This window comes from Protopterus annectens, chromosome 5.part1, assembly GCF_019279795.1.
Source record: "Protopterus annectens isolate FY-2018-M chromosome 5.part1, PAN1.0, whole genome shotgun sequence".
Lineage (NCBI taxonomy): Eukaryota > Metazoa > Chordata > Ceratodontiformes > Protopteridae > Protopterus > Protopterus annectens.
Genome location: NC_056736.1, coordinates 250,056,087 through 250,082,232, shown reverse-complemented (window position 1 = coordinate 250,082,232; position 26,146 = coordinate 250,056,087). Strand labels below are relative to the sequence as shown.

Below are 26,146 nucleotides of genomic sequence, written 5' to 3'. Positions count from 1 at the left end.
GATGAAAGAATCCACTGCCATAAGGGCCTGCAATTCAGACACCCTTCTTGCTGAAGTGATTGCTAAAAGGAAGGCTGTTTTCCAAGAAAGGAATTTTAACTCTGCACTTGCTGCTGGCTCAAAAGGAGGTAGAGTGAGTTTTTCCAATACAACGTTAAGGTCCCAGGCTGGAGTTGGGGCTCTCCTGGGTGGTCTTAAGTTTTTGGCCCCTCTGAGGAACTGCTTAAGCAGTGGATTAGAGAAGAGGGGTGGTTCTGTGTTGTAATGAGCTGAAATGGCCGAGTCATGAATTTTGATGGAGGAAAAGGAAAGGCCCTTGTGAAACATCTCAGTTAAGTATTGAAGAATCTGACGTAAATTAGACGCTGCTGTGCCCATCCCTTGAGTTTGGTTCCAGGAACAGAATCTTTTCCATTTTTCAGCATAAGATTTTCTAGTACTAGGCCTCCTTGCCTCCAGAATGACATCCAACACTTGTTTACTGAGGGATGGTAACGGAGAGATGAGGCAATTAGCCAGGCTGCCAGGTTCAGGGTTTGAAGCTGAGGATGTAGAATGCTGGGACAGCAGGGTAGGGGGGTCTGAGGCAGGTGCCATGGTGCCAGCAGTGACACACTGCGCAAGAGGGGGTACCAGTGTTGGTGTAGCCAGTCTGGTGCAATCAGTATCGTCCTTGGTTTGTCCTGTTTGATCATTAGTAGTACTTTGGAAAGGACAGGCAGAGGAGGAAAGGCATAAACTAATATATTTTTCCAGGTGAAGGACAGAGCATCCACTTTCCAAGCTTGTTTGTGGGAGCCCTTGTGCAGAATTTGTCCAATTGGTAGTTCTGGGGGGAGGCAAACAGGTCTATATCTGGGTCCCCATTTGTTTATCAACATGTTGAAAGTCTTTGGTTCCAGTTTCCACTCATGTGGGTCCATGAGATTTCTCCTTAGTTTGTCTGCCAGTGTATTTAGCTTTCCTGGCAGGAATTGAGCCTGTAGATGCACTTGGTAGCTCAAGGCTGTGTTCCACTGAGCCATGGCTAGTCTGCAGAGGGGGTATGAATGGGTACCCCCCTGCATGTTTATGTACCACATAACAGTGGTGTTGTCTGTCTTTACCATTAATTGTCCTGGAAGAATGCAGTCCTTGAAGGCTGTCAGAGCATTTTGTACAGCTAACATTTCTTTTTGATTGATATGCAGGTGAATTTGACTTGGGTTCCATTTGCCCTGAATGTACTTCCCTGCCAGGTGAGCTCCCCCATGCATAGTCTGATGAGTCTGTTGTTAGGGTTTGGGCGGCAGGGAGTAGAGTGAATGGTAGTCCCTTGTTTTGGCGGCAGGCCTCTGCCCACCAAAGGAACTCTAACTGTAGGCAAGGTATGATATGAATCATTGCTTCTAGATCCTGAGAATGTTGACACCATAGGCATTTTAGATACCACTGTAGTTTCCTCATATGCAGTCTTGCATATGGAATTATGAGAATGCAGAAGGCCATGAACCCCAATGCTTGCAGTATTTGCCTTGCAGATAGCAGGGTTTTTGTGGCCATTAGTTTGAAGTAAGCTGTCAAATGAATTTATTTCTCTGGCATGAGGAAAGCCATCTGGGAAGATGTGTTCAAGCTTGCTCCCAGGAATATAATTTGTTGACAGGGTACAAGATGTGATTTATTTTTGTTTATGGTGTACCCCAGACAAGTTAGCACCTTTTGTACAAACGCCAGATGATTCAAATGTATGTCCTGGCTTTCTGCCTGAATTAGATAATCGTCCAGGTATGGGTATATCTGAATATTTCTTTGCCTGCAAAATGCAATGACTGGAGATAAGCACTTTGTGAATACCCTGGGTGCAGTAGATAGCCAAACGGCAGTGCAGAGAACTGATAGTGCATGTAGCCTGCTTTGAAGCATAAGTATCTTCTGCAAGATTCCCTGATTGGGATGTGCAGATAGGCTTCCTTTAAATCCAGTGTTGCCAACCAGGCATCCTTGCCTAGCATAGGAAGCAACTGCTGAAGAGTTAGCATCTTGAATTTTGGGATCACCAAAAAGGTGTTTAGGATAGAAAGGTCCAGGATAGGATGCCATGAGTTGTCTTTTCTGGGTATCAGGAAAAGACTTGAGTAGAAACCTTGTCCCTTTTCCTCTTCTGGTACAGTTTGAATTGCCCTTATGCTTAAGAGAGAGAGTATTTGCTTTTGAGCCTCTGCCCACTGATTTGGGGGTAGATCTGGCCAACCATTTGGGGTTGGTAACGTGTGGAAGAGAAATCTGTATCCTTGGGAAACTATATTTAAAACCCATTTGTCCTGGGTAATGAATTCCCAGTTTTTTTGTCTACAGAGCAATCTTTCCCCCTAAAGGAACAGTCAGTTGAGAAAGGCTTGGAAGTTTTAAAGTTAGGTCACTGAGACAGTTTACCACAGGGGGGGAGTCTTACTACTCCCTGATTTGGAAGTGGGTGCCCCCCACTGCTTAGTCCTGTGCGTACCTTGGGACTGAAGCCTGGGTGTTCTGTTGGTTCTGGGTTTGGACTGAGAAGGCCTGGAAGAGGCAGGAAAGGACTAATTCTTAGAGGGCCAATGCCTACTAAATGTTGGAGGCTGTACTTGTAGGAAATCTTTAACAGTTTGCATAGATTTAGCTTTTTCCTCCATCTTTTTAAGTAGTACTTCTGCTTTTTTGCCAAACAGGCGGTCCTGAATTAAGGGAGCATCCAGCAATTTAGCTTTAACACGATCTGGCAAAGATTGCTCCTTACGCCAAACATGCCTTCTAAGTACAGACCCAGTGACAACAGCCCTGCAAGATGCCTCTAGTGAATCAAAACCACACTGCAAAGTATGTTTTCCAACTTGTTCAGCAGAATGCATTAAATCCTGTAAATCCTAATTTTCAGCAGAGTCAGGAATCAACATCATTTTCTGTTTAAGCAATCCAATAATATGCTGCTGATACTTTAACTTATGAAACTGGTAGTTTAAGGCTCTAATGGCCAAGATTGCAGAAGTGTATACCTTCTTACTCAATCTATCCAGCGCCCTGGAATCTCTATCAGAGGGGGTAGGATTTCTGGCAGTAATAGCCTTAATGCCCTTGGGTCCCTATGGTCTCAGGATCCGCAGTAGGGTTTTTAAAAAGGAACTTGTGAGAGTCAGGAACCCTGTAATATCTATCAGGTTTTCTGGGATCAGGAAGTAAAGAGTCAGGAGCCAAGCTAGATTCCGAAAAGGCATCATCCACAATGTCCAGTACAGGACGGATAGCTAAAGGTCTGTGCTGGGGCAGGAGTAAGAAATCCCTAAGCCTTTTTTTAGAATCAGAATAATCCTGGCTTTCCCAGCAGAAATGCTCCCTAAGAGTACACAAGGTTTCACCAAAAGAGAAATCCTCTGGAGGGGAAACAGGGGGAATACAGTCCTCTGCATCACAATCCTCATAGGTAGATAAAGGTAAATCCTGGTCATCAGAGGAAACACAAATTTCAGAATCCTGATCAGAAGTATCATAAGCAAATTCAGTCCTAGGTCTCTTAGAGGGGGAAGGTTGGCTTCCCCTGATTAAAGTAATAAGGTAAATGATAAGCCATTCTTATCATTTGTTTTTTAGGCATAGAGGCCTGACCATGCGGTCTGGGCGTCAGTTTTCCAGACATGGATCGAGTTTTAGGCCTTGAAGAAGAAGATGGCGTTGGTTTAATATGCAAGTCAGTAGGCCTGAATACACCCTCAGAAGCCAGTGCCTGCACAGCGGCTCTGAACCCATCCAAGGTAGAGACATCCGCAGTTCCACGGTTGAAGCATCTCGCGGCATTATTGGACTCCGAATGGGTCTCAATAGAGGCCTACGAATCTGAAGTAGTGGGTATCAGGGGCTGCGAAAGCACCTCACTGAGTACCGGCAAACTGGCGACTGGCTTAGGAGAAGCGTCGTCAGCAGCTTTGGACCTAGGCGGCCTGTCTCTGTCTTTATCTTTGCGTTTTTTCAGTAGTCGGGTGGCTTACCGAAGACTTATCTGGATAATTGAACAGGGTACCAAAATATTTGGGAGCGTAAATATACCGACGACGAATCTCTCATTGTTTAAATAAGGCACAAAACCAACAGCGAGGTACGTCGTGGTCAGGGTCTAGGCAAGGAATACAGTACGAATGAAAATCTTTATGAGGTATTTGCTTTCCGCAAGAAATACAATTATTGACTTTTACTGACATCGGTTTAGAGCAAGAAAAAGTTTCCCCAACGGGGTACTTAGCTTTAGTTGAAGACTTCGGTTCTGAAACTCGAAAATGAAAATTTCAGGAGTCGGCCGGCCGGCCGGCACTTGCGAACTGCTTCTGCTTCAGGCACCGCATGGCCAGAAAGACTGATGTAATGGCGTCGGCTGCATGCTTTATACCCCTGACTACCTGACGTCATGGAAGATGAGACAGCAACCGACGCAGGACCCAAGACTTTGATAATCAGGCCGACTGAGGGATACTGCAAGCAGATAACCCAAATGTGGTGACTGCAACAGTGAAATACAAAGATCATCAAGCACAGGTTCATAGTTAAATATAAAATAAAACTGAACACCACAACGAAACAAAAACTTCTGCACAACTGAGGCAAGTCCATAAAAACGTGTAAAATATAAAAGTTGTGTGCAGAAGTTACCCAGGCAGTTCACAAAGTAGCTGTAGCAAACAGCACAAAGTAAAAATAGCAATTCCTTGTCTCTTCAGACCAAAAGGCAATGTTGCTTCATGTAATTCCAAAGTCCAACAAAATATTCTTCAAATAAACTGAACAGAAACTGTTGACTGCAGTTTATTGTAGAAACATAAAACAGGTGGCTTTCAGCTTTTTCAAACCATAATGATTATGGTTTGAAAAGCTGAAAAGCCACCTGTTTTTATGTTTCTACAATAAACTGCAGTCAACAGTTTCTGTTCAGTGTTTATTTGAAGAATATTTTGTTGGACTTTGGAATTACATGAAGCAACATTGCCTTTTGGTCTGAAGAGACAAGGAATTGCTATTTTTACTTTGTGCTGTTTGCTACAGCTACTTTGTGAACTGCCTGGGTAACTTCTGCACACAACTTTTATATTTTACATGTTTTTACAGGTTCATAGTTACTTTGTAGGCATGCAGTCCAGGAGACCATTAAAGAAATACTCCTTATTATGTGAAAACAGTTTTAAGAAAGTACAGTTGTGTACACTTATCATAAATGTAGATGTTCGAGTGTATTCACTGTTGCAGTCATTACATTTGGATAATCCTGCTGGCAGGTTGCCCTCAGCTGGCCTGAATTCCAAAGTCTTGGGTCCTGCGTCAGCTGCTGTCGCCCCTTCTTTGACATCAGGTCGTCAGGGGTATAAAAGAAGCAGCCGACGCCATTTTCTTCAGTATTTCTTGCCCCAGATGTCAGGTGCCCCCAAAAAGGGTAGCCAAACTTTATATATATATTCAGAAATACACCAATATAAATTTTACCTTCATCTACAAGCAAATACACCACATAAGTAGTATAAATCAGAGAAGGAAAGATAAGATCCAAAAGAAAAAAGGGGGAAGGCGGGTGGGTAACCTGGACTGCAACAGTGAATACACTCAAACATCTACATTTATGGTAAGTGTACACAACTGTACTATGTTCTTCGTGTTTCACTGTTGCAGTCATTACATTTGGGTAGAGTCCCAAAGCTATGGTTGGGAGGCTGGAACTAGACAGCAGTAGGAGTGGCTATGAGGCCCTGCAGGACTGCAGTGGCAAAGCCTGCCCTGGATTTAGAGTAGAGTGGCAGATGATAATGCTTTATGAAGGTGTGCATTGAACTCCAAGTAGCCGCCTCTAAAATGTCTCTGGTTGGTACTCCCCTGAGAAAGGCTGCTGAGGTGGCTGCAGCTCTGGTGGAATGAGGCCTAATGCCCTTAGGCACTGGCTTGCCATGGTGTAAGTAGCAGAAACAAATGCAGTGGCCTAACCACTTAGAAATAGTCTGCTTTGAGATAGGCTTCCCTTGTGATCCTGCAGCATATGCCACTAATTATTGCTCTGTCTTCCTGAAAGCTTTGGTTCTGTCCAAGTAGAATCTAAGCTGTCTGTGTACGTTCAAAGAATGCAGAATTTTCTACCCCTTGTTCTGTGGATTTGGGTAAAAGGTTGGCAGATGGATGGTTTGGTTAAGAGCCTCACTGGACACTACTTTAGGCATAAATGTTGGGTTTGTCCTCAAGGAGACCCTGTCTGGATGAAAAATGATGAAAGGTTCCACAGCCATGAGCGCCTGTAGCTCTGAAACTCGTCTTGCAGAAGTAATTGCTAAGAGCAGAGCTGTTTTCCAAGATAAAAACTTCATATCAGCAGTAGCAGCTAGCTCAAAAGGAGGCAGTGTGAGCTTTTCCAAGACATAGCTGAGGTCCCATGCAGGTATTGGTAGTCTCCTTGGGGGCCTTAAATTTTTGGCTCCTCTGAGGTACTGCCTTAATAAAGGGTGAGAAAAAAGTGGTGGTTCTGTATTGTAATGAGCCGAAATGGCAGAGCCATAAATTTTAACTGATGAAAAAGATAGGCCTTTGTTCAGCACCTCAGTTAAATATTGCAAAATCTGAGGAATATTTGATACAGCTGTATCAGTTCCTTGTGCCTGGTTCCAGGCACAGAATCTCTTCCATTTTCCAGCATAAGACTTTCTAGTACTAGGCCTTCTGGCTTCCAGAATGACATCCATCACAGCTTTACTGAGTGGTGTTTTTTGTATGATTACATTATCCGCCATGCTGCCAAGTTTAATGTCCTGAGTTGGCTGCGCATGATCTGATTGTTTTGCTGGGACAGTAGTCGAGGTATTTGAGGTAAGGTCCAAGATGGGTATAGAGACAAGTTCCTTAGTATTGGATACCAGTACTGGAGTGGCCAGTCTGGAGCAATCAGTATCATCTTTGGCTTTTACTGTCTGACCTTTAGGAGCACCTTGGGGAGGAGAGGCAGTGGAGGAAAGGCATATGGAGGAAAGGCATATACTGATAGGTTTTTCCAGCTGAAAGATGGGGCGTCCACTTTCCATGCTTGTCTGTGATAAGTCCTTGTGCAGAATCTTTTTAGTTGGTAATTGAGAGGGGAGGCAAATAGATCTTTGTCCGGGCATCCCCATTTTCTTGTTATCATGCTGAAGACTTGTGGATCCAGCTTCCACTCGTGGGGATCCATGAGGTGTCTGCTTAGTTAGTATGCCAGAGTATTTTCTTTCCTGGCAGGAATTGTGCCTGCAGATGTACTTGCTAAGTCAAAGCTGTGTCCCACAAGGTCACGGCTAGTCTGCAAAGGGGGTAAGAATGAGTGCCCCCCTGCTTGTTTATATACCACATGACCGTGGTGTTGTCTGTCTTTATCAGTAGTTGTTCCCATTGAAGTAGGTCCTTGAAGGCTGTCACTGCATTTTGAACAGCTAACATCTCTTTTTGATTGATATGTAGATGCATTTGGTTTGCGGACCATGTGCCCTGAATGCATCTTCCTGCCATGTGGGCTCCACAGGCATAGTCTGATGCATCCGTTGTTACTGTCTGCCTGGCTGGAGGTAATGTGAATGGCTGTCCCTTGTTCTGGTGACAAGCCTTTGCCCACCATCAAAACTTCTGTTGCAGGCAGGGAATGAGAGTAATGACTGTTTCCAGGCTGTGGCCATGTTGAGTCCAAACACTTTTTAGGTACCACTGAAGTTTCCTCATATGCAGTCTTGCATATGGAATTACTAGGATGCAGGAGGCCATGAAGCCCAAAGCCTGCAGAATTTTTCTTGCAGATAACTGGGCCTTTGTTGCCAACATTTTGAAATAGGTAATCAGTTGCCTTTGTTTGTCTGGCGTGAGATAAGCCATCTGGGCAGTTCTATTCAAGCTTGCACCCAGGCATATTATCTCTTGTGAGGGTACTAGTTTTGATTTCTTTTTGTTGACTGTGTACCCTAGGCTTGTTAGAAGTCTTTTCACAAACGCCAGATGTTGAAGAAGAATGTCCTTGTTCTCTGCTTGAATGAGACAGTCGTCCAAGTAAGGATATATTTGTATTCCTCTTTGTCTGCAGAATGCAATTACTGGTGCCAGGCACTTTGTCAAGACCCTGGGCGCAGTAGATAAGCCAAAGGGCAGTGCAGAGAATTGGTAATGCATTGAACCAGCCTTGAATCTTGGGTATCTTCTGCATGATTGTCTGATTGGAACATGCAGGTATGCCTCTTTTAGGTCTAAAGTCACAAGCCAAGCATTCTTGCCCAGAATGGGCAGAAGCTGCTGCAAAGTCAAAATTTTGAATTTCGGAATATCCAGGAAAGTGTTCAGAATAGATAGGTCCAGTATCGGCTTCCAGGCCTTGTCCTTTCTGGGTACCAAGAACAGTCGAGTAAAATCCTTGTCTCTGCTCTTGCTTTGGTACTTGTTGAATAGCCCCCATGTCCATGATGGATGAGATTTGTTTTTGTGCCTCTGCCCATTGATTTTTTGGCAGATCTGGCCAGCCGTTTGCCTTTGGCAGAGTATGGAAATGGAACTTGTAGCCATGTGACACTATATTTAGAACCCACTTGTCCTGGGTTATGATGTGCCAATTTTGAGCAAAAAGTGCTAATTTTCCCCCTAAGGGTGCTGCCAGAAGATAACTGCTTGGTGCAGGCAAGGGGAAGTCATTGGGTCTGTCTTCTGTATGTTTGTGATCTATCTTCTCCAGCTTTGGAGGTAGAAGCCCCCCATTGCTTGGGCCTATAAGAACCGTGCGCCTGGGATCTGCCCCATAGGGCGTCTGGATCTACCCCTTTGAGGTCTGTCTGACACAGGAAAGGACTAATTTTTTGTAGGCTGTGTCTACTAAACCTAGGTGGCTGTACTTGTAAAAACCTTTGACAGTTTGCATAGATTTAGCTTTGTCCTCCATTTTCTTTAACACCTCTTCTGCCTTAACACCAAACAAAGTATCATGCTGTAAAGGTGCATCTAGTAATTTTACTTTAACATGATCAGGCGATTTTGTTCCTTTAACCAAGCATGCCTCCTAATTACAGAACCCGTAACTGCAGCCCTGCAGGAGGCCTCCAAAGAATCAAAACCACATTGCAAGGTATGTTTTCCAACTTGTTCTGCTGCATACAATAAATCCTGCATTTCCTTGTTTTCTGCACATTCATTTTCTGTTTAAGCAATCCCATGACATGTTGCTGATACTTAAGCATATGAAATTGACAGTTTAAGGCCCTTATAGCCAAAGTTGCAGATGTGTAAACCTTTTTCCCCATCTATCCAGTGCCCTTGAATCTCTGTCAGAGGGGGTTATATTTTTTTGCAGTGGAAGCCTTAACTTCCTTTGGACCCTGTGAAATAGTTTCTGGGTCAGCAGCAGGGTTTCTAAAAAGAAATTTGTGTGAGTCAGGAACCCTGTAATATCTGTCAGGCTTAACAAGAGCTGGGGGTAAGGAGTCAGGGGTCAGACTAGACTCCGAAAATACATCATCTACAATGTCTAACACAGGTGGAATGGCTAGAGGCCTGTGCTGAGATAGTAAAAGAAAATCCCTAAGCCTGTTTTTAGATTCTGAAAAATCTTGGCTCTCCCAACAGAAATGCTCCCTCATGGTATGCAAGGTTTCCCCAAAGGAATAGTCCTCAGGAGGAGATGCTGAAGGTGAATATTCCTGATCAGAATAGGAATCAGAAGAAATAGAAACCTGATCTGAAGATTCATAGTCAGTGTCCTGCCTAGGCCTCTTATCAGGAGGGGGATGGGAACCCCTGATCAAGGTAATCAAGTCTTCGGCCATTTTGAGCATCTGCATTTGGGCATAGAGGCCTGTCCACATGGCTCTTGAATTCGTTTCCTTGCTTTAGAAGGTGTTTTAGTCTTTGTCTTTGAAGCTGAAGTCGTTTTAATGTAAAGATGTTTAGGTCTGAATACACCCTCAGAAGCCGGTACCTGCTCAGCGGCTCCGGACCCATCTGAGGGATTAGCGTCCGAGGTTCCGATACCTTGAGTATCCAGCGGCATGGCCGACTCCTCGTGGGAGTCGGTAGCGGCCTGTGACTCTAAAGTAGCAGGCGTCAGGGGCTGCAAAAGCGCCTCACTGAGAACCGGCGAACTGACAACTGGCTTAGGAGAAGCTTCGTCGTCGGTTTTGGGCCTCGGTTGTTTTTCTCTATCCTTTTCTTTGCGTTTTTTGTAAACTCTGGTAGTCGGATGGCTATACGACATTTCAGGATAATTAAACCGGCGTCCAAAAAAGTTTAAAGCAAAATCATACCGACGCTTAATAGTGCGTTGGTTAAATCTAGCACAAAATCGACAACCAGTAACGTTGTGATCAGGGCCTAGGCAAGGAATACAGTAAGAATGAAAATCCTTATGAGGTATTTGTTTTTCACAAGAAATACAATTATTAACCTTTTCTGACATCGGTCTGGAGCAAGAAAAGTTTCCCCAATGGGGTACTTAGCTTTACTGAAGACTTTGGATCTGAAACTCAAACACGAAAATCTCAGGAGTCAGCCGACCGGCACTTGCGAACTGCTTCTGCTTCGGGCACCGCACGGCAAGAAAGACTGAAGAAAATGGCGTCGGCTGGTTCTTTTATGCCCCTAACAACCTGACGTTAGGGAAGGGGAGACAGCAGCCGACGCAGGACCCAAGACTTTGGAATTTAGGCCAGCTGAGGGCAACCTGCCAGCAGGATTACCCAAATGTAATGACTGCAACAGTGAAACATGAAGAGCATCTAGAATTCTAATTACTGACATTTATCAGCATTATTACCATCTGGAGTGAAGAGCCTGGAAAAAACACACACAGACACATAGACACATAGACACATAGACATAGACATAGACATAGACACACACACACACACACACACACACACACACACACACACACACACACACACACACACACACACACACTTACTTTCATCTACAGCACATTCCTGCCCACTTAAATTTCCAGTGTTCACTTAAGCCATTCTTGGAAGTGAAGCCGCTCCTGCATCTCTCCATCCAACCAAACACATTTTCACTGCTGCTTACTGTGATAAAGCAGTGTTTCTCCATTCAAGCTTGCACTTCATTAATCATTCCTGGCAGTGATTCCATGCCTGGCTATGAATCCCACCCTCAAGCTGACTGCACATTTCATCGTTGTGCCTGCTTCCTGTACTGTGGCGTCCATGGAAGAAAGACACTCTTCTGGTTGCTCTATACATGAGAACAGAATGAGTTATGTTGGTTGGTCGTGGACCCTTCCTGAAGTTGTGGATCCTAAGCGGCTGCCTGTTTCACCTTTATTATAATCCACTAGTTATAGTGTAATTAAATATGGCACTGAATTTGCAGTATTCAGTGCTGTGAATAAGAAGTTATGTACCTACCATAACGTTCCATGTTAGTTGTCTTCTTCTCGCCTTCTTTCTTGCTGGATGGGTTCGGAGCCGATCTTCGGCTCCGACTCTGCCAATACTAAAAGCTCGAGAGCTAATTACACCGGCTCGAGGCTCCCCTATATCCCACAATGCTAGGCAGTAACTACTCAGATCTCGTTTGATAGCTATATCAAGCAATCCTAGTCTCCATAGAATGGAGTAGGGAAACCCACCTCAAAACAATCTGCGTAAAGGAAAGGCAGACCTCAGTAAGGATAGAAGAGGTGGAAGAACGTGTGGGAATGACAACTTTCAGAAGAAAAACACAAAATGAATTCCAGTCGGTCTGTCCAGGCTTGGGGGAAGGAGGGGGACGAAGAAAGAAGGCGAGAAGAAGACAACTAACATGGAACGTTATGGTAGGTACATAACTTCTTAATGTTAAGTTGTCAATCTCGCCTTCATTCTTGCTGGATGGGACCGCGTCCCTAGCACCTTATCCCGGGTGGCCTATCTGAACAGACTCTTGAGAACAGTGGAACCAAATTTGGCATGACTTCTGGAAACCATGTCCAATTTGTAATGTGAAATGAATGTATGAGGAGAAGCCCAGATGGCTGCTGCACAAATTGAATCTATTGGCAGCCTATCCTGAAAAGCTACGGATGTAGCTAATGCCCTAGTTGAATGAGCTCTAGGTCTTGAGGGTAGTTTTTGATGTCTGATCTCATAGATGAAGGTTATTGTAGAGGTGAGCCATCTAGAGAGGGATACTTTAGTAACTGGAAGGCCCAATTTACCTTCCGCATATGACAGAAACAATTGATCAGATTTCCTGAATTGTTTAGTCCTGTCTAAGTAATATCTAAGTTGGTGATGAACATCCAAAAAATGTAGCTTTTGTTCCGACCTGTTTGAATAGTTAGGGAAAAAGACGGGAAGATCAATAATTTGGTTTAGGTTTATTTGAGAAGAAATTTTAGGCAAAAAGGATGGATTAGTACGGAGGGATACCCTATCTTTGTGAAAAACTAAGTAAGGAGGACGACTGCACAGAGCATGGAGTTCGGATACCCTTTTTGCTGAAGTTATAGCTACCAGAAAAAGTGTCTTCCAAGAAAGCAACTTCAGAGAACATGAAGCCGCCGGTTCGAAGGGGGGAAAAATTAAAGATGCCAGAACCAAAGTTCAAATCCCATTGAGGCGGGGGATCTTTGATTGGAGGTTTAAGAAGAAATACACCCCTTAAAAAGGCTTTACAGAGTTTGTGAGCCATGATGCTAGACTCCGAAACACCAACATGAAAATTTGATATGGCAGCCAATTGAACTCTAATGGTTGATTCAAAAGATCCTAAATGAAAGAGTTCTGCTAGAAAGTCTAAAATAGACTGGATAGGTGCAGTAAAGGGATCTATGTTTTTTGATGTTGCCCAAAAGGAAAAACGTTTCCATTTGCTACTATAAATCTTCTGGGTAGAAGATTTATGAGAGGCTATCAAGATATCTCAGACCGAGCGAGATATTTAGGGAAGCCTGGCTAAGGTTGGAATCGGAGAAACCACGCTGTGAGGTTTAGAGAAGGCAGAGATTGGTGCAGCTGACCCGATTGGTGGGTTATCAGATCTGGTACTGGGTCCAGATGCCAAGGCTGCTCCAAAAGGTAACGATGAAGAAAGGGAAACCATATCTGTCGAGGCCAGTAAGGGGCAATGAGGATCATAGTCACTCTCAAGGCGATGGCTTTCTGAATTAGTTGAGATATCAGTGGAAAGGGGAAAGGCAGATAGAAGTACCCGCGGCCAATCGTGGACTAGAGCGTCTCTGGTGGGATGGCCTGGTAACGGGAAGAGAGTGAAGAAGTCGTGACACTTGCTGTTTTGGGGAGTAGCAAAAAGATCGCAGCAAGGCTGGCCCCATCTTAGGAATACTTCTTCTAGAACTGATTTCTTTAGAGACCACTCGTGGGGCATGAGAATTGCTCTGCTCAATTTGTCTGCAATAACGTTGGATTTCCCGGGAATGTGCGTTGCTATCAGAAAACGCTGAGAAGAGATCGCCCATTGCCAAAGTCTGAGTGCCTCTTGACATAAAGGGTATGATCTGGTTCCGCCTTGTTTGTTGATGTACCACACTACGGACATGTTGTCCGTTTGAATTGCAATAGTCCCAGTGGGAAGAGAGTCGTGAAGGGCTTGCAATGCTAAAAGCACTGCTCTCATCTCTAAGATGTTTATGTGCAAGTGGCACTCGAAAGGTTGCCACGTGCCTTGGACTGTCCTGCCCTGATAATGCCCCCCCCACCCGATCAGGGAGGCGTCTGTTGTCAACGTGGCGACTGGGGGGGGGGGGAGTGAAGGGTCTTCCTCGGAGAAGTTGAGGTGATGAGATCCACCAATACAGCTGATTCTTGCATGCTTGAGTTATCAATATGGTATGGGACATCGGGAGCTGTTGAAAGGACCATTGAGTAAACAGCATCCATTGGAGGATCCTCATGTGAAAGCGAGCTAAGGGGAGAAGGGGAATAGCTGCTGCCATGAGTCCTAGTACCTTCAAAACCAGTCTGGCTTTGACTTTGTTGCATTGTAAGAGAAGGGAAACTTGGTTCCGAATGTCTGACACCCTCTGCTCTGTGAGTCTGGCTGAAAGATTGAGTGTGTCTAAGGTGGCGCCTATAAAGACAATAGATTGACAAGGCGACAAAGCAGATTTTTCGAAGTTTATTGAAATGCCTAGAGCTTGGCAAGATTGAATGGTGAAGTCCCTGGATAGGAGAAGCTGACGTCTGGTGGTGGCGGTAAGGAGCCAGTCGTCTAAATATGGAAACACCTGGAATCCTTGACGTCTCAAGTGAGCTGCGACCACTGCCATGCATTTGGTGAACACACGGGGGGCTGTAGTGAGACCAAAGGGCAGGGCCCTGAACTGGTAGTGACTGGCTCCCAGCTTGAAGCGGAGATATCTCCTGGAGCGTCTGTTCATTTTGATGTGGTAGTACGCGTCCTGAAGATCTATCGAGCACATCCAATTGTCCTGACCCAAGAAGGGTAGAATGGACTGTAGCGTGACCATCCGGAACTTTGTTTTCTTGACAAACTTGTTTAAGTAACTGAGATCCAGTATGGGTCTCCAGTCCCCTGTTTTCTTTGGTACCAAAAAGAATTTGGAGTAGATTCCGGATCCTTGCTGGTCTGCCGGGACTGATTGGATAGCTCTTTTTGATAGCAGCTTTGAAATTTCTAATGCTGCTTGTTCCCTTAGACCGATCTTTTTGGTTGGGTTGGGATGTGAATAAAGAGAATTTTGTAACCCTCGGATATGATCGACTTTACCCATTTGTCTTGAGTAAGGGAAAGCCAGGCTTTTGGGTACAGTGATAACCTTCCCCCGACTGCCTCCGAAGGTGGACAGCCGGGCAGCCCCTCAGGGGTGCTGAAAGGGTTTGTCAGAGAACATTTCTCTGCTACCTTGGTTTTGAGGACCTTCTCTGCCTCTAGGGCGGCGTCTATTATTATTCCCCCCTCTGCCTCTAGAGGGGAATCGGCCTTGTGCGTCAGATGAGACTCCCTGGGATTGTTTGCGGAACCACATCTTTCCTCCCCTTTGACCTTTGTGATAGGGTCTAGAAGGGGTAGAAAAACGGACTCCTACAGCAGAGAGAGTCTTACCTTCTACCTCGCACCTGGTCAATGTATCCTTCACCTGTGGACCAAACAAGGATGATCCATCAAAGGGAGAATTGGTGAAGGACGCCTTGAAAGGGTCCGCAAAGTTGCATAGCCGCATCCAGGCATGACGTCGTAAGGCAACACCTGTGCCTGTGGCTCTACTCGCTCCATCTGCTGCATATGAGACCAGCCGCATGGAGGAGTTGACGATGGAATTTAGGGTTGCCAGCTGGGAGTTCATTGTATCTTTGAACCCCTCAGCTGTAGGATCCTTTATCAGTTCATCCATATCCCTGAGTAAATCTCTCTGGAGACGAGTGAAGTGGCATAAGTAGTTCAGCGACCGCATTGAAAAGGTCGCTGATGAAAACATCCGCTTGCCGTACCTGTCCATGGTCCTAGATTCCTTATTAGGAGGATGGACAGGAACCGAAGGATCAGCTAATTCCTTCTTTGTGGCCGCAGCCACCACCATGGCATCAACAGGGACACCTTTGGATAAAAAATCTTTGTCTCTGGGGGCAGTAATAAATTTGGATGGTCTCCTCGGGGTGGGTTCCACTGAGTCAGGAGCCGTCCAAGCCCTCCTTGCCACCACTTCCATAAGGGGGTCAAAGGGAGGGACACCCAGGAGGTAGAAGGGCGAGAGCCAAACGCCTCAAGATACACTGACTCATCCTCCGAAGGGTTAAGGGCTGGCCAGTTCCCCCTCTGTTTCAGGATTTCAAGGATGTCAGCAAAGGAGACATCCTCAGAGGGGGATCGAGGGGAACCTTCGGATTCCTCTAAGTCAGTGTCAGAGGTGATAGACTCAGGGGAGTCAATGTGCTTCCTCTTGCACTGCCTCTTCCTAGGGGGATCTCCTGCAGGGTCAGGAGAGGCCTCGGAAGAGGAGGAAATTCCCAATGGGGAAACTTGAGGAGTTGGCTCTCTGCGGTCTGAGACAAGGGGGTGAGTAGAAATCACCGCATGCACTGTAGACGGAGGGGCTGAAGGAGCTGACTGTGGGGCAGAACCTGGTTCTAGCACACTCCGCATGACCTCGAAGGCACCCCTGTCAGGCAAGGCCCGAGGCCCCCGCTCCGAAGAGACAAGGACCTCCCCCGGCACCGACAGAGACGGCTCCGAAGCCGATGTCAGAGCCGAACTCACCAACGCCGAAGCCCCGAGAGGGAGAGCGGGGTCGGACAAGGGTCCGATGCCACTTGCCCCCTCGGAGCCGACAAGGGAAGCTCGGCGCCGAGATCCCTCCAAAGAGGAGATCGGAGCAGACGACGGAGCCGAAATGGAAGGTATCGGATCCGATGCACCGACAGTCATGGCTCCGACAAGCCTTGGCTCCAAACTCGAAGGAGTCGGAGGAGGAATGTATTGGGGAACGGGAATAGCCACTGACTGGTGAGTCGGGCTATGCAGCATTTGGGCCAGTGCCTCGGACTTGAGAAGTCTACTCACTACCCTTTGCAAATCATGGTCGGATAATCTGGAAGACCGAGAGGAATGAGTTTTGTGACTTCGTTCCGAAAGGAGAGGGGATCCTGGCGCCGAATGCACGGATCCGATAGAGGGGGATCTGGACCTCTTTCTCGATTGTGGCTCCGATAAAGGTATCGGAGCCGACAAAGTTTTATCAGCCTCGGCTCCAGCCGGAGCCGAGGTAACAGTATGGGGCTTAGAAACATCGGCTCCAGCTGGAGCCGATGTCGAAGCCGACTTAGATTTCTCAGCAGTCGATTCTGGAGCAGGATCCGACTGTTTAGAAGTTTTTGAAGGCTTCCCCGACACAGACTGAGTCGGGGGGCCTTCAGGCTTTAATAAGCCCCGCAAGATGAGCTTATTCTTGCGTTCCTGCAGGACTCTAGGGCTAAACCCATGACAAAAGGCACAAGAGTCCTGCAGGTGCAAAGGCCCCAGGCAATACACACAAGAAGTGTGATCGTCTGTCAGAGACATTTTCTGACAGCACGAGTCACACTTCTTGAAGCCTGAGACCTTGTCTTTAGACATAGTAAAATAAGAGAGCCTAACACACACAAACACACTACAGACACTCTCTTTAGAAAATATTAAAATAAATTTTAAGGTTAAACCACTAACACACACACACAAGCCCTTACAAAAAAAACTAATTTAGTAAAGGACTAGGGGAAGGGAAGGGGCCGAAGGCCTAGAACAAGGAAAAAAAGGGAAAAGGGGTTCGACAAACAGGGGTCGATTTATCTAAATTTTTAAATTAAACTGAAAAGTTATGTATTAAAAATAAAAAAGGGGTTTTTAGAAGTACCTAAAGGTAAAACTGTAACTAACCTGCCTGAGCCGGTAGAAAAAGCACCTCGTCAGCTATAGCGGCAAACGAGATCTGAGTAGTTACCGCCTAGCATTGTGGGATATAGGGGAGCCTCGAGCCGGTGGAATTAGCTCTCGAGCTTTTAGTATTGGCCGAGTCGGAGCTGAGGATCGGCTCCGAACCCATCCAGCAAGAATGAAGGCGAGATTGACAACTTAACATTAAGCAGTTTAAATGTGAGGTGACATTAGCTGAACATATGAGGCAAAAATCTGCTTTATATGTTCAGTTGTAAAGATGTTTCTCACATTTAAACATTCTTTTGGCTGTGAGCTCCAGGCATATGTTGCCAGCTTGTCACATATTAATGAATTAGTTGGCCTTTTCCATGCATAATAGTGGGAGAGGAAAAAAGCTTGCAAATGGTAAACGAGAAATTATGACCTTCCTCAAGGTAAACTAAATACGTGCCATAGTAATCCTGGGTAGGAATCTTCTTTCCACAGACATTTTTTTTAAAATTTCATCTTTGTTTGAATTATCACAGAACAACACTAACTGAAAATACAGACTTTTAGGCAATCCTGTCTTAAACAATCAAAATAACAAAGCTTTACTTAACAACACTGTGACTGATGTTTCATCACTACATGAATACAAAAATGTCATCTTTTGACATAAGTTGGAAAATACACTTTATTTTCCTAACCTTGCATAAGAAAACCTTAACTTGTATACGACTACTTGCTTAAATCTCAAATCCTTTTCTGTTATTGCCACTTCTCCAAAACGAATGCAGTTATTTACCCCGATTATCACAGTGAACTTGATAATCCTTTTTCCTTTCTTCTACCCTCCCAAGACATTTGCAATTTTAAACTTCTTTTTAAAGAGTGAATTGTTATACTAGACACGCCATCAATCATAGGTGCCTCCAAGTTTCATCTTACAACTATTTTGCCTGCTTTATTTCCTCAACTATTGCACAAAACAACTTCCACTTTGTCAACCATAACAGATTCCCATCCTGATAAGTAGTAAATTATGAAAAAGTTTTAGATTAATGGATTCAGACAATACAGCCTTTTACTAATGAAGTTAGAGTTTTCCCAAAATGACTGTTTTGCAGATATGCAAGAGAATACAGTCAATGTAAGACAGGCATGCTGCTCACCTAAACAATTACCCCACTCAACTGTAATCAATAGTAAATTATAATCACCCACTAGTAAAAAAATTAAATAAAGAATATACTACTAAAATCATGCACAATTCACAGACAATTTCAAATATATATATCCTGGAATATCTTGAAAACCAGTGTAAAAATATATATCAAATGGGTTACATATTATGCATGACTATGTAAACACCAGGAAAATGAAACCTTGGTAACCCTGGCCCCGCATATTTCATGTATCCATTTTTATCCATTTTGCCTAGCCTGGTTTTACCAATTCCCATTAATTTCATAGAGATGTAGTAATTAAATATAATTTACATACAAGTTTATGAATGGGCTGTAACATGCATACCTCTCAACCTCCAAATCAGAAAATCAGGGACAAAGGACCTCAAAATCAGAGACATTCAGGGACATTTAATTAACATAAGACAGTCATATTTAAATAAGCACATTAATGGAGATGGCCACACATTCCATTACACAAAGACGGCATCGTTTTAAGCATGCCTTATTAGAAAATTATATACACAGACTACCTAATTACAAAATGCAATGCTGTTGGCATGCAATGGCCCACATTCTGAATTCATGGTAGATAACATGCACAAGGGGTGTAGCAAGCAAATTCCATTTTGTACTTACAAGCTGTTAGTGTTACCCCCTTTGACACCTATCACTTGAAAATAAACACATTTCTCAAAATGCTGCCCCAAAGCACTTAATGTAAATAACATTTCAGCGGTTACCACTAAAACTGAAAACACTGCTTTCAGATTGATATTGTACTTGTTGGAATCATTCATTTAAACAGGTGTAGACATAATACGACTGAAATAAATCCACAATGATGATCAGAAAAAAATGTACTCAGAGTACAAAGAGTATGCTTGTCTTTTACGACCTTATAAATCTGTGTGGGTGGGCTAGAGCAAGGGTCATGCAAGCTAAAAGTATTAAATGGTTACATATACATGTGGAAGAAAACTGTAAGAAAAACAGTAAAAACGGGACATTTTCACCACTGTTTCAAGTTATCATCTCCTGAGACATAAAGTTTCATAATCTCATCTGTCTACATGTTTTTTTTCAGCATTACAAATTAAAGTCCAAAAAGACTAAAAATACCTCGCACTGCCTTGGGGTTTAGCTGGCTAATCAAACAAAACGTTCTATTTGGTATATTACTAATCACTAAGAAAGTTGTATAAACATTTTTGTACACTGTTTCATTAATGTAAATATTATCTTCTTGTAAAAATTCTTACCTGTAACTGGAGTTTTTCTCCCCAAGCCTCCACTGAAAATGGGTTTCTGACCCAGTGGGCTTTCCTGGTCAACAAATGTCAATGTATAAATAAATAAATAAACAAATGTCTCAAAGACAAAGAAATAGTAGTACATTAAAGGCAAGCCAATACCATCACATTAGCATATACACAGTCATATCAACATTAAAGACAATTACTATAACAAACCATGATTGTAAAAACAAAAAAAACAGAGTATAAACAGTACATTTCGGAGGTAGTAATCAGCTAGCACTGTGTACACTAAAGGTGCTGTCACAGCAAAAGTGGGGATCACCTCAAGTAATAACTCCCTTAAGGTACCTGTGCCTTGAGCTGAAAGGAGTTGGTAAAGAGAACATTCTATCACTCATTCTGATACAAACTGGCATATGGGAACCATCCTTCACAACCTCTTAACACAATAAATTGGACAAAGAAAAAAATAATGGGGGGACAAAGTTGCATAAATAGGGACAAATTTTAAATACTGCTCTTATAAACTTAGCAAGTTGCTAGAATAAAAGGTCTTGCATTACCACGCATTTTCTTATCTGAAACTCAAATGCCTGTCATTATTTAGTGAATTCAGCCACTGAATTACCACAAAAATCCATGAAACCACAAATTTGATAAGGAACAGACCAAACATATGAAGCAAAAATCTAGACATTCTGCAAAAATCTGCACGGCTGAGATGTATGCATTTAAGAGTTGCTGCTGGACATTAATAGCTCATTATACTTTCTGTTCTGTTTACCCACTGATTTTTTAACTTCAAATCTGCTCCTTCGGTGAAATGCCCATTTTTGTGTAACTGAGTGGGATGCACTCTGACTACTTAACATTTTGCTTTTATTGCAGTACAGCTGTATTTTGTATTTCTGCCACTGATCTGTCTACATGCCCCACCCACGGCAGTACTGTGGATATGTCACACACTTGACCTGCACAGAACCTGCATTTCTGAAGTTACAGCTTTACTTACTTACCTGTAATAAAGTAGTATTGGAGAAAATAAAAATTTTAAATAAAATTCTCGATCGCACTCAGTCATGCTCACGACTCAGACCACACTGGTAAACTCAGCTCATACCTCCTGGGAACAATTATTCACTCCACGCTGCTGGAAACTGCCAAATTCTCTCAAAATCGGATCTAAGGCAAAACTCAGTACAGCCGTACAACCGCACTTCTCTCAGTCTCTCCCTCAAGCAACGATGATGATTTCACTGCACCAGACATCTAAGTTGACTTCTCCACTCCAGCTCCAACAACCACTTCAAATTCCATGCCAATCTGATACGTGGACTGAGCAGACCTAAATGAGGACATTAACCATACCAGATCCGCTGCAGCCGCTTCCGCACAATGCAGGAAATCAAGCAAGCTAGCTGCATGAAAAAAAAGAGCAGTAAAGCAATGCTCTGATCGGCTGAGACATCTACAGCGAGAACAGACCTTGCCTTATTGTAAATCTCGGGTATACTTGCGCCCAAATTGGGGACTCTGGAGAGTAAGCGTATTTAAGCTTAAAAATGGGTGATCCCAGTTAATTCAGGATGACTGAGAGCTATGGAAATATGAGAGGTTTATTACTGTTCCTCTAGGTAGAAGTTATCTTTTTTAAATGTTGGAGGTTATTTGTAAGCAGTTTTATGATATAGCACAAGGCGTTCTTAACAAATTAGGTTTCTAACATGTACTGCATTTTGTAAGTTTATTATTCATTTTGTCTGTCTTGCTAGTACTGCCACTTTCTAAACAGCAGTTTACAGCTGTGACTTATTTTAACTTTCTTTTTGTTAAATTCCATGTCTAAGATTGTAATTTATGTGGGAAAGTTGTGTATGTGTGTGTAGTGTAGTGTGTGAATGGGGCTCAGTTAGTATGATTGGTTACAATGTTTGAATGATGGCATGCATGCACAGACAGGAGATACATATTAGAGAATGCTAGGATGGTAAGAAATATCCACAATCTATGTATGATAAAGATCTTTTATCACAAATTTTCTTGTAGCTTTATAGAGATAGCTGGACTCCTTCCACTGTGTGCACAGGAGGATTTAGCACAGTTGTTGCAGTCTTAAGAAGATTATGAGAAGTTAAACTGCCACCTGAGGTACAGGGTTTTATTTCCTCACCTCTGTCTGCTTACCATGTGACTCTTAGCAAAACACTTAATCAGGCAATGTTTCTTGAGCAACTGGTAAACTGAGGAAGGCTCCTCCATGGTCTTCTATACTGCAAGCCTAGTAACTATCTATAAATTTTTGAACTTATACACACAACAATGCTAGAGTTATCACATGCTGCTGTAGGAGCAAGGAGGATACCCCAAAAGACAGAAAGGGTCAGGTACTGTTTTTTTGTATACAAAGAGAGTTAGATTTGGACTTTCACTTTACAGCATGACTTGAGGCAATTAAAGCACCACAGAGAAATTCCATGTACTTTTTACAGAAAAGTACATTTTGCCCCAACCCCCTTTCAGTAAAAGCACCATTTAAGAGTTTCTTTTGCACACATGACACCACAGTTCAACTGTTCTGTTAAGTTAGTCTAATTAGATAACTTAAAATTCCTTTGGAGATGCATCCAGTTATCACCATCTTTTGAATGTATTCATAGGATCATAGGAGGTTACCAGGCTAATGGCCCTGGGGCCCTTCCAAGCCTAGCCAAGAGTTTATCCCAAAAAGAAACCTCAGGTCAGCACTTGTTGCTCCTGTCAGTGAGGGACACAGGTGAAACCCCTGGGACAAATTTGTTGTTTCCCATCCACTCATCAAGGTTGCATTTGAAGAGGGTCAGCGAGGTGCTCTGTTTGATGTGTAAGGGAAGTCTATTCCAGAGACAGGGCAGCCTCTGGGAGACAAACCTGTCTCTCCAGCAGGTTTTATTGATGTTGTATATTAGATTCAGGCTTTCTAAGTGGATAGTGTGTGAGGGGTTAGACTTCTGGATATGGAGCATCTTTAGTAGGGCAGGATCCAAGATTGCCTTATAGGCGAGACACAGATCACCACTGAGCAATCTGTACAATATCAAGTAGAGTGATAGTGATTTGAGCCTGTCAGCATAGGACAGGTGTTGAAGGCCATGGATTCTCTTTGTGAGGTATTTCAGTGGCCTTTCCAGTTGGTGCAAATGTTTAGAGAGGTACATCCCAAACGGGGTGTTGTACTCAAATATTGGTTTAATGAGGGAGGAGTATACAGAGGTAGTAACCTAATTTTTTTTTGATGCAATCCCTTACTTATGAGATGAACCAAGTAAAAGGCTTTGTCTGACCACTGCCGCTACATGATGGTTGAATGTGAGGTTGTTATCAACCTGACCAGGTCTCTCACCACAGTCTGTGTGCTTAGGGGGTTGTCGCTGATGATGGTAATCAATAGGGGTCGTGTTTTTGCTAGATGGTATGATAATACATTTTTTTTGCATTTAGCTGATTCTCTGCTAATGAAATACAAATTACCATGACAACAGTATTCAAGAAATAAAAGCAGCTTGTCAACAAGTTCTTGTTTTAGGTGCTCCTCAAATGAAAATAGAATATTCAGAAAAACAATTGAACTTACTTTTGGTCGGACATGACGTATCAGGTTGCCCTCCTCTGTCCTCTCTAGATAATCGATCCACCGTTCATCACTGGTATAATAGAAATATATATCACTCGACTCTTCCCTCTCTTCACCATCACTCTGTTCCTCCTCTTCTTCCCTAACATTAGACCTGTCAGTCTCTTCCTCCTCTTCATCATCGTCTTCATCATCTTCTTCTTCTTCTCCCCAGGGAGCTTGAACTTCATTGTCTTCTTCCCCTCCACTGTCTTCTACACATGCCTATACAAGTAACAGCACAAAACATATCACATAGTTGGATTAATATATACTTAAACCATTGAAACATACAAGATTGACACTTTGCATTACTGATCAGCAATTACCAGTAGAACCAGATAAAACAAGTCAACATCTGGGTGTTTCAAATATAAAAGCAATTTGAACTGGGAGATTAAATTTAAGAGATCAATAATTATGTACTACTAGCAAATACTCGCGTGTAAGCATATTTTCTTTGCAGTTAGACTAAATGAGGAAGTACTTACATTTTGTGATCAGTAATTATATAAACCTTGGTAATAATATGGGGTGATGGCCATGTCTCTCTGCTCAAAACCTGCTTATTATGTGTTCAAGAAATGGATGTTTTTCACCCCAAGAGTGACACTCCATAACTGTACTATTCCCTAAAAGGTCACTGTAACAGTAAATTGTAACATCTGAGTAGTATCCCTGGCAGTAAAGGATGGATCCCTAGAAGCTAGCACTTGAAGGATTCCCACAGTCTTGCCAAAACATGTCTTATCCCAAGACTGAGTCTTAAGACTGCATTGGTTTGTGAATGAAAGGACAGTAGTCCACACTGAAACTTCTAAAATGTCCTGGGGAGAAAGTTTAACAAGACAGCTGCTATTACAGTGGGGTACACTCTAAAAGGCTAGGCTACAAGTCTCTTGTTGAATTTACCATAACAAATCAATAATACAATGGGATACACATATAAATAAGTTTTCTTTGGAGGCAGTCAGGCCAACTTTGCTTCTCCTGGAGGCAAAAAATAAAACCTGTCTGTCTTGAAATCAGTCCTTCTGGTGTAATTTCTCAACTATCTATGTGCATGCGTACATCTTGTACGAAGGGTAAAACACTGACAACTGAACTGAATTTAGAGAAACAACTGAAAACTACAGCTGTATCACACTTAACATAATTGTACATGTTTGAGTAGCTCAATGTTGCAGTACTGATCTTTGGGGTCTTCGGCCATGCAGACCCATGACCAGCCCAATTTCCAGAGTCTTTTCATCATCCTTGGCCGACGATGTCTAATGTTCAAATGTCATCCTCAGATCTTTCTGGACAGTAAGCAGCAGTCTGATACCCGAGGACAGCACATGCCTTCCAGATGTCACCAAACCTTTCTTGGACAGGGGGCATGTACAAGTAGAAAAAGCAGAGACTGACAAAGAATAAAACTACCCATCTGATGTGCTTTCTTCAGCCTTCCTTCCCCCATCATGGAAGAGGTTAGGAAAGGACAGCAAAAGGAGGGGTAGGACAATGGGAATTTGCACTGCAGCACTGATCTACTCAAACACCTACAATTTTGGTAAGTGTGACACAACTGTACTACGTTCTTCGTACACAATGCTGCAGTACTGATCCTTGGAAGGACTCAAAAAGCTACTAGTTGGCTGACAGACTGACTGCTGACCCCTGGGACAGCAGGTTTTGTAGAACAGCAGTTGCAAACCCTGTCCTAGTCATGGAGGCATTGGCTAAATGGTAATGTATAGTAAAGGTGTGCAAAGATGTCTGTGTGGCAACTTCCGAAATAGACAGTGTACAAGCATCTTTGAGGAAGGCTGTGGTGGCTGCACTGTGTCTGGTGGAGTGTGCCCTGACAAGGGCGGGTATTGGTTTACCACGATGAGCATAACATAATGGGATACCGTTGGCTGTCCCTTTAGAGACAGTGTGTTTAGAAACTGGTCTGCCTTCTTTTCTTTCTGCAAAGGCCACCAGTAGTTGGTCTGCTCCATTAGAGAAGTTTTTCCTAATTAGGTAATACCTAATCAGATAGTGTACGTCCAGGGAATACAAGATTTATTCTGGAATATTTTTTGGGGGGTTAGGAAAGAACACTGGTAAATCAACAGCTTGGTGCAAGGAAAGCTCTGTCACTACTTTAGGCATAAAGGACAGATTCGTTCCAAGGGTAACCCTGTCCCTATGGAACACAGTGAAGGCTTCCTTGCACATCAAAGCTTGTAGATCTGAGACCTGCCTAACTGAAGTGACACCTATGAGTAATGTGATCTTCCAGTTGAGCATCTTTAGTGGAGCAGATAACGCTGGCTCAAAGGGTGTCAAAGTTAGCTTCTCTATAACATAGCTTAAATTCCAGGTAGGGATACAGTTTTTCCTGGGGGGGGGGGGGGTCAAAGGTGTATGACCCCTTTTAGGAAAGCATCATGTAGGGGTGGGAAGATAGGATGGAAGCAGGAAAGGTAAGGAGAGACAGCTGAATTATGAACCTTAATAGTGGAGTAAGACAGTCCTTGGTGGAATAATCTTGACAAGTATTGTAACAGAAGACTTATGTCTACCTGTGATGGGTTAATGTTTTTGCTCTTGCACTATAGGGAAAACCTTCTCCGCTGGATAAGTACGATTTTCTGGTAGTTGGTTTTCTAGCCTCTCTCAGGGTAGACTGCACTTCTGCAGAACAGGCTGTATTATACAGGGTCAGAAACCACTCCTCC

The 26,146-nt window shown here is 43.5% G+C and overlaps 1 protein-coding gene across 1 annotated transcript in view; it reads right to left on the bottom strand.

Annotated features, from left to right (window-relative positions):
• Window positions 1-26,146, bottom strand: part of LOC122803352 (F-box/WD repeat-containing protein 7-like) — a 1,891,371-nt gene that overhangs the window by 1,607,126 nt on the left and 258,099 nt on the right. The window contains exon 3 of the mRNA XM_044072926.1: window positions 23,397-23,660. Within this exon, the coding sequence (XP_043928861.1) occupies window positions 23,397-23,660 (264 nt within the window). The remainder of the gene's footprint in view (window positions 1-23,396; window positions 23,661-26,146) is intronic.